The sequence below is a fragment of the Rissa tridactyla genome, chromosome W (assembly GCF_028500815.1).
Source record: "Rissa tridactyla isolate bRisTri1 chromosome W, bRisTri1.patW.cur.20221130, whole genome shotgun sequence".
In the NCBI taxonomy this organism is placed as follows: Eukaryota; Metazoa; Chordata; class Aves; order Charadriiformes; family Laridae; genus Rissa; species Rissa tridactyla.
The window spans coordinates 22,797,666-22,810,311 of NC_071496.1; the positions used below are offsets into that span (position 1 = coordinate 22,797,666).

A 12,646-nucleotide genomic window follows, 5' to 3' on the forward strand; every position below is an offset into this window, starting at 1 on the left:
TGTCACCTTTTATATGTGTTTTACTTCGGTGAAATATGGGATTCCTGAAAATACATATATTTACACACACACAAAATCTTGATGGTATGCACTAAAGCAATTCATTAAAAATAATCCTTTAATTGATTTTTTCATTTGATAGCACCTCCACCTTGAAAAGGACCGTTATCTCCGTGCTGAACTTAAAAAGAGGCTTGTATGTGTTACTCAAAAGAACTTGCCTGCAAGAGAAATGGAATATCGGCTCTATGGACTGTTTCATTGTGCCCAAGCATGGAGAGTCAGAGTTTATCTCAAAGATAGTAACTTGAATAATGGCTCTAAGTGCTGTTCTGGAAAGGAATAGTTGAAGAGGGAAACTCCCAAGTCTGGAGCACACGTACTACCAGACATGAAGAAACTGGAGATCTGCTGTAGTTGAGACAAGTTACCCAAATGGTCTGGGAAGGTTGGTGTGGAAAGATGACGCACAAATAGATCAGAGTTAATTATGCTGGGTGTAAACAATAAATAGTAGGTAGTATGATACAGAAGTCAGTGACTTGGGGGTATGTTTGAATTATGGATTGATACCTGATAAACTTGCACTCTACATGGTGTGTTACTGGGTCACTCAGCTGGCTCTCAAACTCAGCTTTAAAAAAAGTGATCATAAGATGCTGAAAAGAAAGTTTTAGGAATTTAAAAGATAGTAATCACTGAAAGGGTTTAGAGGACTTTCAGATGCCTTGAAGAGAAAATACTTTGGGGGGAAAAACAAACCAATCAAAACCTTCTGATACTTTAAGCTTCTGAGGCTGTTCTACGATTCCTTTGGTTTCATCATGAATTTCCAGAAGTCGCATACTGCTTTGTCAGTACTGAAGGATCATCAGTCAACAAATGTATTGTGCAAATCACTAAAGAAATTTTCAGCCAGGTTTGAAACAAGTGCACCTGACTACACTTTCTTATATTTTAAATGAAGTATAATCAATGCCTTTAGATAATTGAGTGTATCTACTTAGGCTGTTTCTAAGCAAAAAGAGAAATCTTACCCTGCTGTTCTCTTATCATGTACCGAATATACTGTACTCATTCTGCTTTCAATTGGTCCTCCTGAGAGTCTGAAAGTGGTGTTCAAGCTGTTAAATTAAAAATACATTTTGTACATATTACACATCTATGTATTTGCAGGGCTCAGGAGTGCATCTAAAATGTGGTTTGATTATATACTGGGAAACAAATATAGGAGGAAGTAATTATAATGTCTTTGTTTTACTCAGAGTGATAATAACCCCTCAGAGCATCTTAAAACAGGTCAGCAAGGCACTAAGGGCTTGTTGGACAGTGGTATGGCAGTTATTCTGACTATGGGTGAGAATGAAAACCTTTGCTTTGCAAAGTCTTATATGATGTTTTCTGTGTAATGTGGGATTTTTGTTTTGAGCAGCCTGTTACGCTGATCCACAAACGTGATATAATACTGCAAATGCAAGTGCTCAGCTATTTGCTGCTGCTATGCGTTAGCGCCTCAGCATGAATTATATTATGCTGTACCATGCTCCTGACAAATGAGCATTTGTATAATATACAACATATCAAGGTTATAGTGATTGGAAGGAAACGGGAGATCTGATCACTCAGGACATGAAGGCTGAGGTACTCAACAATGTTTTTGCCTCAGTCTTCAATGGCAAGGGCTCTAGCCACACTGCCCAAGTTGCAGAAGGCAAAGGCTGGGAGAATGAAGAACTGCCCACTGTAGAAAACCAGGTTTGAGACCATCTAAGGAACCTGAAGGTGCACAAGTACGTGGGACCTGATGAGATGCATCTGCGGGTCCTGAGGGAACTGATGGATGAAGTTGCCAAGCCACTCTCCATCATATTTGAGAAGTCCGTGGCACTCTGGTGAAATTCCCACTGACTGGAAAAGGGGGAAACATAACCCCCATTTTTAAAAAAGGAAAACCTAGGGAACTACAGGCCAGTCACTCTCACCTCTGTGCCTGGCAAGATCATGGAGCAGATCCTCCTGGAAACTATGCTAAGTCCTTGTCTCTAAATTGGAGAGACATGGATTTGATGGATGGACCACTCAGTGGATAAGAAATTGGCTGGATGGTTGCATTCAAAGAGTTGTGGCCAAAGGCTTGATGTTGAAGCAGTGACGAGTGGCGTTCCTCAGGGGTCAGTACTGGGACCAGTGCTGGTTAACATCTTTGTCGGAGACACGGATGGTGGGATTGAGTGCACCCTCAGCAAGTTTGCCGACGACACCAAGCTGTGTGGCGCAGTTGACATGCTGGAGGGAAGGGATGTCATCCAGAGGGACCTGGACAGGCTTGAGAGGTGGGCCTGTGCCAACCTCATGAAGTTCAACCAGGCCAAGTGCAAGGTCCTGCATCTGGGTCAGGGCAATCCCAAGCACAAATACAGATTAGGCGGAGAATGGCTTGAGAGCAGCCCCGAGGAGAAGGACTTGGGGGTGTTGGTTGATGAGAAGCTCAACATGAACTGGCAATGTATGCTCGCAGCCCAGAAAGACAACAGCATTCTGGGCTGCATCAAAAGTACTGTGGCCAGCAGGTCGAGGGAGGTGATTCTGCCCCTCTACTCTGCTCTGGTGAGACCCCACCTGGAGTACTGTGTCCAGCTCTGGGTCCCCCAACATAAGAAGGACACAGACCTGTTGGAGCAAGTCCAGAGGAGGGCCACGAAGATGATCAGAGGGTTGGAGTACCTATGCTATGAGGACAGGCTGAGAGAGTTGGGGTTGTTCAGCCTGGAGAAGAGGAGGCTCCAGGGAGACCTTATAGCAGCCTTCCAGTACCTAAAGGGGGCCTACAGGAAAGCTGGGGAGGGATTCTTTATCAGGGAGTGTAATGATAGGATGAGGGGTAATGGTTTTAAACTGAAAGAGGGGAGATTTAGATTAGATATTAGGAAGAAATTCTTTACTGTGAGGGTGGTGAGACACTGGAACAGGTTATCCAGGGAGGTTGTGGTTGCCCCATCCCTTGGAAGTGTTCAAGGCCAGGTTGGATGGGTCTTTGAGTAACCCGGTCTAGTGGGTGGTGTCCCTGCCCATGGCAGGGGGTGTTGGAACTAGATGATCTTTAAAGTCCCTTTCAATCCAAACCATTCTCTGATTCTATGACTGAAACTTGAAATGGCTTGCAGTAACTTTGAAAACTTGCAACCTTAATTTCAGGGGGAATTTTACCTACAGCATGAATTAATTTTATGTACAAACAGTTTGATAGACACTGTATTTTCAACTGTTTTAAAATTCTTTGTGAGGGGCAGGAAATCAGTTAATTTGGGTTATGTGAAACTGTACTGGTTTGGGGTGGAGCAGAGCCAACTTTCTGTTCAGTGAGAGAGGCTCTTGCTTATCCTTGTTGCTGTGGCAACCAGGGTCAGCTGACTTGGTTGTTTACCCTGTGGAGGGGTCACACCTGTGGGGAGGAGTGGACAGGTCAGGTGACTCAAACTGACCACTGGGGTATTCCATCCCATCTGCCCTGCTCAGTATAAAAGCTGAGGGAGCAGAGGGTTTGAGTTGGCTCTTCTTCAATGGACTGTTTCTTTGATGTGTCTCTCTCTCTTTAGTGACTAACGTCTGAGGGAGGATCCTGTTAGTTTGTCTACATTCAGTCCCTATCAGTGTGTTCTGGAATCCAGTTCCCATTCAACACTGAGTCCAGTCTGGAACTTTCCCAGGTGTCTGCCAATGACATCTACCTGGGAGCTTGGTACAGTTTTGTATATATTGTATCTATTTCATTATTTCCTTTTTTGTTTTGTTATGAATATTTCATTACAGTAGTTTATTTTTTTCTAAATTTATAAATCTTTTTATCTCTCTCCTTCTTCTCCTTGGAGCAAGAGGTAGGGGAGAACATCTGTTGCCTTGTCATTGGCCAACCAGTCCCAAACCATGACAGAAATATATTCATAAGAACTTGGGTAGCTCACCATTACATGTCAGTCATAGTTGGACTAAGCTTCACTAGATATAGATTTTGAGGCGCTTCAGTTCTTTGTAGTGTTTTCTTAAATGTTGAAAGCTAGACTGCCTCAGTGGTTTTTTAGTATATAAATCTTTTGTTGAGATCTTTTTATAATAATCTTATTTCAAGGGTTATCGGGATTGAACCTCTGCATAATTTTCACTGTTAGTTTAGATCAGCCCCTTTATGTATAGAACTATTACCATATACCGTCTGTAATATCTTTGATTTTTGTATCTTTCAAAATGATACATATGGCACAGTTAATCCAAGAGACTATTAGATGTACAGTCTAAATTACACCAGAAATTATTACATTTCATATTCAGCGTAGAAAGTCTCACTTTTTAGACAAAAATGTTTCAGATTAAGGTTTCTCAAAGGTAGAGAGGTGTTGTTCAAGTGATTGTGGTGGTGGAAGATCGACCAGATTTGGTATGTCTAGCTCCAAAAGTGTAACTGCATGATAGAGTTTAAAAAGAAAAAAAGGATCCTTGTCAGATTGACTTGATGGTCAGAGCTTTTTTCAGTCTCAAACTTGTAAGTGGGAACTCTGGTCATTGCCATGAAGTAGTATTTCATCTGTGTTGATTCATATTGAAAAGATAAAAAGACCTAAGACAGCTGTTCAATGCATAGTGAGCCATAGGTATCAGGCAACTAACCAGAGAGTTACTTTAAATCCAGAGTTCTAGGTTTATAGTAGAATGGGGGTTTTTGTTGGGTTTTCTTTGTTGTGTTGGTTTTTTTTTTTATGTATGGGCTATTGAGGGTAAGAAAGAACAAATGCCTACACCAGTACAAATGGTTGTATGTTGCAGTTAATAAAACTAATACAGTCTCTCAAAGGTAATTTAGACTTTTAGTACCATTGTACTTCCTGAGAAGACATTTAAATAACAGTACCTGCTTTAGGTAGGCTGCTTGTGAACTAGCAAACCCAATAGGGTGAATGAGCTACACCTCTATCAGTGTGAGATTTTTGACTCCACAGCAGGAACAGCTGAACAAAGTGTTTCACACTTTCTGACCCCCAGCTGTTTCTACCATCCAGTGTGCTAGCATAAAGTGGTGCTAATTTCACTTTACTATGAGTTGAGATTAACTCCTCTGATGCTGTATTGTGAGGGTAGTATGGAAATCAGTCTAGCTACTATTTCCACAACAACACAAGCAAACAAAACCCACTAGATTTTTGTGACCCCTGGAAAGGGGAGAAGTGGGATATGTCATGGGATGCTCTAAGAACAAAATATTGGGGGAAGAAGGGTGTTAGTCACTTTTCCTCATGAATTTACATGAAAAAGGTTCATGATTCAATTCATAACAATGATTTGAAGACCTCTCCTAAGAGTAAGTTACTTTCCTATGTGCGGCCGTAACTACTACACTAGATTCTTAAGATTTTCTGCTGTATTAAAATTTGATTCAGAGACATAAATGATAACATTTGAGGTCTTGGCCTTACAATATAAATGTGGAGGGTTTTTTACTCAAAATATTGAATAGCTTAAGTGATGCTGTTTGTTTTATTCAGAATGTATATAAACTCCCCTACCTCATGGGGCAGTTGGCATAGGCTGCGTCCATAAAAACATGTAGATAAAGCAAGGCAAATTCCAACATAAATATTTTTTTATGTGTTTCATGAGGTAAACAGGCTTATGAACTGTCTTGGTTTCAGGTAAGACAGAACCAATTTTTTGTTCAGTAATTTTACTTTTTAGCTAAGCCTCTTCTAACTAACTGAACTCTCTGAAATTACCAGCATATTTTTCAGATGGTAGCCCACTTCCAGAGTGATAAAACCTTGTTTATAATTAATACCAATGAATGGTATGCAGAGAGGCTCCTGCTTATACTTATTGCTATAACAACCAAGGTCAGCTAACTTTATTTGCACTGTTAGAGGGTCGGAAGCAGAAAAGCGTAGAGGGGTTGCACCTACGGGGAGGAGTGGACAGGACAGGTGACCCAAAATTGACCAACAGGGTATTCCATCCCATCTGCCTCATGCCCAGTATAAAAGTCTTATCACTCTGAGAGTGAACAGTTTCTGAACAATATGCTGTTAATTTCAGACTTTAGTCAGTTAGAAGAGGCCCAGCTAAAAAGTAAAATTACAAATCAGAAAATTGGTTCTGTTTTACCTCAAACCAGGACAGTATATATCGTATATATTTCATTATTTCCTTTTTATTATTTTATTAATATTTTTATTAAAGTAATTTAGTTTCTTCTAAACTCATAAGTCAATCTGTCTGTCTCTTTCCTTCCTCTCCTTGGAGAGCGAGAGAGGTGGGGGAGAGCATCAGTTGTTCGTTTCAGTGGCCAGTCTGGCCCAAACCGCATTATTAGTGCCTGAGACCCCGCCTGCATACGGGTGTTCAGCCGCTGCCCCAGCGAGAGCTGCTGCATATTCTCTGCAGACAGGCCTTGCAGCATGCAGCAGCACATTGCACGGCATCCTGTGGCTGTGGCAATGGCAATGCAGACAGCCCTAGCTATCTCACTGCGATAACATGATTTCTCAATTAAAAGTATGTGTATGCTTGACGTATTTCCTCATTTTGGCATCAGGAGGGACAACCCGTGCTGTGGGGAGCACTTAGCCCTAGCTTCCCGCTATCCGCGGGCACAGGCCCCGCGGATGATGGCAGTGCCAGCCGGCAACACGGAGGAGCTTCAGTTTCGGCCGACACCGGTGGGCCCAGGCCAGCACCGCGCCGGCGCTGAGGGGAACTGTCACCGCCGCTGAGAACCGCCCTGCGCCCGCCTTCTCCCCCAGTCCCGAAATCCGTGTGAATTCTCAGTACTCCTCGGGGGAGGTGCTGATGTAAAAACGTCCTGGCCCCTCCCCCCGCAGCTTTCGGGGGCTGTTTCTCCCATTCCGCCGCCTCACCCCGCCCCTCGGGGCGCCGCTGAGCCGACCCAGCCCTTCCCCCCCCGAACAGCAATGGTTTCTTCCCGGGGAGGGCGGAAGGATGATGTGCGGAGTTCGCTTCTGGGTTTTGGGGTGGGTGTTCTGTGGTTGCTCCTCCTCCGCTAGCGTTCTTGCGCGGCGCGGGCTATGCGCAGACTTGGCCCTTGGCTCAAGATGGCGGCGGCGGATAAACAGAAGCACGAGCACGGGCGGGTGAAGATCGGGCACTACATCTTAGGCGACACGCTCGGTGTCGGCACCTTCGGCAAAGTCAAGGGTGAGCGGTGGGGAGTGGGGCCGCTGCCTGCACCGCGGAGCGGCACGACTCAGTCAGGCTGCGGGGGGTAGTGCCCCGGGCGGGTGTGTCGGGCTGAGCAGCGGAGCGTCCGTTGCCGGCTGAGGGACGTGGGCCTCCTGCGGTCGTCTCGCAGCGGACGGTCCCTTGGGGCTGGGGCCAGGTGGCTGTTGAGGCCTGACCGGGGCTGGGGAGCGTGTGGGGGACGGGCCGCTGCCCTAGCCCCACAACGTCTTCTGCCCAGTGTGTTGGGGGGTCTGAGCTTCACCAGGGGCGACACTGGGAAACCTGGGCTGCTGGGCGCTGCCCGGCCGTACTCGCTGGGCTGAGTGAGTCGCTGGGCTGTGGCGGCGCTAGCATCGCGGGCCGATGGGGGCAGTGGGAGAGGGGCCGGGGAGAGCGACTGCAGGGCTGACGTGTCGTCGCAGCAGCCGCGAGGTGTTTCACGGGCCGTTAGCTGGAGCCTCGGCCCTAGCTGCGGTGACTGCAGGGTGGGAGCCTTTACGGTCTGAATGTTGCCGACTGAGTGGAAATAGCGCCTGATATTCTGTGAACGTCTTTCCTGAAAGAGGAGTTGTATTAGTTTACTTCTCGGGGGGTGGGACTTGCAGTTCCGCAGCGGGAAGTAATCGCTAGAGGAGCAACAGCTTTCTCTTTAGGAAAATAATTCCTCGAAACTAATTATGCTGCATTTATTTAAAACATCACCGGATATGTAATGAAAGTAAGCAGTCTTAATTCTTGAGCTGTCTGTATGTTTTGCTGCAGAAGTACTAATACTTGATGCCCTTATAAGGCAAGCAAGCTTTCTCCTTCTACAAGGGGAGAAATAAACATAAAAAGATGTGCCTGAGATTATTGGATTAACTGGCAGCACAGCTGACACACAGACATGGAAAGACTTTGTGCTAGTAACAGTTGACTAGTGGTTATCAAAGGTTTTTTTCAGCTCAAACTTAAACAACTTTTCCCAGTAAGGGTGCAGATGCCATGCAGTAAACTTGAAGCCTAGTAGAAATAAAATAGAAATTAAGTTCTTTCTTGATGTCATTCATCACAGATGAAAAAACTCTGCATTATCTTAAACTGTTCCTGCTGTGTTGTTTGTGAGAATTGTTGAAGTATTGGGGTATGCACATTGAAAACAGTTTCATGAATGAGTTAGACTAGACTCAGGTTGTATTCTTAAAATAAGTTGTTTTTTTTTTTTATGGTTAACCTAATGGATTGCTTATGTACCAGTATAATCAGTAAAAAAAACCCCATTTTATCCTGTTGTATCTAATGTGCTAGCTGGCTTTTACCATGATATCTTTTTTTAGCATAGATGTTCCTATTGTATGTTCTCTGGCACAAGCTCTTTCAACTGTTGTCACGTTCTGAAGAAATTACTAATGTTTCAGCAGTCTTACCATGTTTCATTTCAAATTTACTTCCCTTTAGTTTAATTTCTTTCTCCCAGAAGTAGCATCAGATTATGGGCATCTCTTTTTATGATTGAAGAAAGTGGGCGAAGAGCATAGATTTCCCTCTCTAGAAATTGAAAGCGATGTCATGGATGGTGCTCTATATAACAGTACAACCGAATCCTACCTGAAACTTGCTCATTAATAAGGAACTTCTGTCAGGCTATAGAAAATAGGAATAAATTTGACTATAAGAATATCTAGGAAAGCAGTGGAAGAATAATTTGAGAGTGAAGCCCATTGAGTCTCCTTTACAGGCTGAGAGAGTTGGGGTTGTTCAGCCTGGAGAAGAGAAGGCTCCAGGGAGACCTTATAGTGGCCTTCCAGTACCTGAAGGGGGCCTACAGGAAAGCTGTGGAGAGGCTGTTTGCAAGGGCATGTAGCAATAGGACGAGGGGCAATGGTTTTAAACTAGAGCAGGGTAGGTTTAGATTAGACATTAGGAAGAAGTTCTTTACAGTGAGGGGGGTGAGACACTGGAACAGGTTGCCCAGAGAGGTGGTGGAGGCCCCATCCCTGGAGACATTCAAGGCCAGGCTTGATGAGGCTCTGAGCCATCTGATCTAGTTAAGTCCCTGCTTAGTGCAGGGGGGTTGGACTAGATGACCTTTAAAAGTCCCTTCGAACCCAACACATCCTATGATTCCTTTTTTTTTTTTTTTTTTTTTTTTTTTTTCTCCAAGGCTGGCTTATAAAGTGACACCGCCACACCCCAATCACTGGGGAACAGTGTGAGCTAGCACAGGCAAGGATGTAGGAACAACCACAAAACCATGGGCAAAATACAAAGAGTAAATTTATTCTTATTACCTTGCCAACTGGGGAATCCCCGAAGCAGCACACAAGTGGGGATGTAGGCACTGCTGAGCAGCTCGGTCCATGTTTTCGCCTGTATATCAAGGATTCAAGCAGGTATAGTTTGCCACTGTGCTTTGATCTTTCCCACAGCAGGGCAGGAATCTCAAGCATGTTCAATAAGGTGCCTCTAAGTCTATCACAGGCCTATGTTATCTAAACACAGATGTTCTACTTGTCAAGCACACAAGGCTAAACAGACATTAATGATTTATGTGTTTTTGACACCCCAGCTGCAAGTCACTTGAGACCATTTACAGTCTTCCTCACTGATCTTTCATTACTTTCCCATAAACAGTAACCCCCAACTGGCAGCTGAAGTACCATTCCTTTCCTAGATAACTTGGTGCCTCCTTAAATAGAGAGGAAACCAGATAAGGAAGACAGGCATCAGATTATCTTTTCTCGGGGAGGGACTACATGGTTGAGGGGAGGAGTCAAAGATGATATTTTTTTTTCAGTGCACTGCACAAAACTAAGGTTGGCATACCCATAAATGTTCCAATATGTTTCCTCTTACACTTTCGAGTGTGCTGTTTGCGCTGCTGCTCCTGTTCTTATCTGCATTGGCAAAAACATGCCTGAAGTTGAAACCTTGAAAGATGTTATTTTATATTTTATTTTTTTTTTATTCAGTTAGGGTTTTCCTTGAGAGCTCATGTGATGTAGGGGGTCAGGCATATAGCTTCTTGAAAGTGGGTCTTTGGGGCTGCCAGTGGTTGCAGCCCCAAAAGATGAGTTGGAAAACCAGTGCTTTACTTAATAATTCCTAAAGGTCTCCTGTTGTCAAGGTAGCTGTCAGATGACTTCACCCTCCTACTTAGCCTTTTATCCTCCCAGATAACTGTTACGGATGTGATGTTTTTCCAGTTTAACGATTCATCTGGCTGTACTAGCCTGAATTAACTACTGACTGACTGAATTTATTTGATGGTGCCTCAGATGGGCAGTCATGGAGAAGACAGCTGTTTTGAGCCAATATCCAGGCAAAGATAAAATATCACAGAAGTAAAAAGCTATGGGGTAAAAGAGAGTACTGAAACTAAATTCACTTCAACAAGGCCAAGTGCAGGGTCCTGCACGTGGTTTGGGGCAGCCCCTGGTATCAATACAGCCTGGAGGATGAAGGGATTGAGAGCAGCCCTGAGGAGAAGGACTTGGGGGTACTGGTGGATGAAAAGCTCAACATGAGCTGGCAACATGCGCTTGCAGCCCAGAAGGCCAACCATATCTTGAGATGTATCAAAAGAAGCGTGTCCAGCAGATCGAGGGAGGTGATTCTGCCCCTCTGCTCTGGTGAGACCCCACCTGGAGTACTGCATCCAGCTCTGGAGCTGTCAGCACAGGAAAGACATGGACCTGTTGTAGCAGGTCCAGAGGAGGGCCATGAAGATGATCAGAGGGCTGGAGCACCTCTCCTATGAGGACAGGGTGAGAGAGTCGGGGTCATTCAGCCTGGAGAAAAGAAGGCTCTGGGGAGACCTTATTGCGGCCTTTCAATACTTAAAGGGGGGGTTGTAAGAAATATGAGGACAGAGTTTTTAGTAGGGCCTGTTACGATAGGACAAGGGGTAATGGTTTTAAACTAAAAGAGGGTAGACTCAGATTAGGTATAAGGAAGAAATTTTTTACAATGAGAGTGGTGAAACACTGGCACAGGTTGCCCAGAGAGGAGGTAGATGCCCCATCCCTGGAAACATTCAAGGTCAGGTTGGACAGGGCTCTGAGCAACCTGATCTAGCTGAAGATGTCCCTGCTCATTGCATGGGGTTGGACTAGATGATATTTAAAGGTTCCTTCCAACGTTAACTATTATATGAATCTAAATCAGTTCTGTGTTGTTTTTGTTTGTTTTTAAAAAGCTGATGTTTCCTGCTGAAACCAATTGCAAACTTTATTTCTATATATTTTTTGAAATAAAGTTAGCTTTCATAAAGGGAAGAGTAGTCAGGCTTCCAGTGATTTGTACTGAGACAATGAGGGGACTAATTAAGAGTGTAAATATTTGATATTTGTTCCAGTCTGTAGAATTAGATTAAAAACCCTGGTCTGTATAGCCTGGAAAGCTGATGTAAATAGGCCTTCTTGATTAAGACAATGATAGGAGACCTGGGAATGGACAGTGAAGATCAGTTTGTTATCTAATGTTGTGCAGCAATATGCTTTTGCACAGCACTAACTTTTTTTTATATTAGTGAAAACATTTGTTTAGCTCATATTTTTAATGACTACCTTCCTCTGAGCCTCAGGTTGGCTTTTTGGCATATGACAGAAATGCTTCATTAAACACAGCATATACTTGTTCAGCTTTTTTTTCTACAGCCTTCATGACTGGTACCTGTATTTCATAAGAATATTATATTTACTCTTAATGGACTCATGATCTGTTTTCTTTTCCAGTTCAAGACCTGGTGAACTAAATTTAGAGACTGTTGCTCCTGCACTTGAACAGTTAAAACAAGTCATTGCTGCTTTGAGACTGTCTTGGAAATCTTTGTTATGCATAGCCATAGTGAAACTTTAAAGGAATTTGCATTATCAAAGAATAAAGAAATATAGGGAAATGTTAGGTCTGTAAAGAGAACTTCTTTTTGTGGTGATTCTTCTGAAGGACTGATAGCTCATTAAGGCTTAGGATGACTAACATAAATATATTTTGATTATTTGTGAGCTTTCCCTTTCATAGGTAAAACTTCTGTCAAGAGGTGTAATACAAAGTAGCTTTCGTAAAGATAACACTGGCTTCTTTTCTGCATGATGCTATCTGAGATCTTGCTTTCAGTTCTGTTTTTATGCTGAATTCAAAAGTAGTTGGCAGTCTGTTACCAATTAGTGTCTGCTGTTTTGCTGATACCAGATACCTTGAACTGCTTCATCATACAATAAGTTCTTATGGCATGTGGATAAAGACTTAACTTAAAACCATAATAGCAGCTCAGTATGTTTTTTCCTTGGAATTAACAGTTTAGTTCTAATGTGATAGTACACAAACAATAACAAAGCTGCAAAGCCACTTGACAGTAGAAAAAAATGACAGCTCTTTTTGTCTTGGTTAAATGTATGTGGAAAAACTTGTATTTGCTGTTACTTTATGCAGCAAAGTGAAGATT

At 43.5% G+C, this 12,646-nt stretch overlaps 1 protein-coding gene across 6 annotated transcripts in view; it reads left to right on the top strand.

Moving 5' to 3' along the window:
• Positions 1-6,938: 6,938 nt before the first annotated feature.
• LOC128902018 (5'-AMP-activated protein kinase catalytic subunit alpha-1-like) overlaps positions 6,939-12,646 on the top strand; it is a 32,058-nt gene continuing 26,350 nt past the window's right edge. For 2 of the 6 annotated variants that reach the window (XM_054184275.1, XM_054184280.1), the window contains exon 1: positions 6,944-7,197. In XM_054184275.1, coding sequence (XP_054040250.1) covers positions 7,068-7,197 — 130 coding nt within the window. In that variant the 5' untranslated portion in view covers positions 6,944-7,067. Of the gene's footprint in view, positions 7,198-12,646 lie in introns of all 6 variants that reach the window. The other 4 variants (XM_054184279.1, XM_054184277.1, XM_054184276.1 and 1 more) reach the window with 4 other exon arrangements.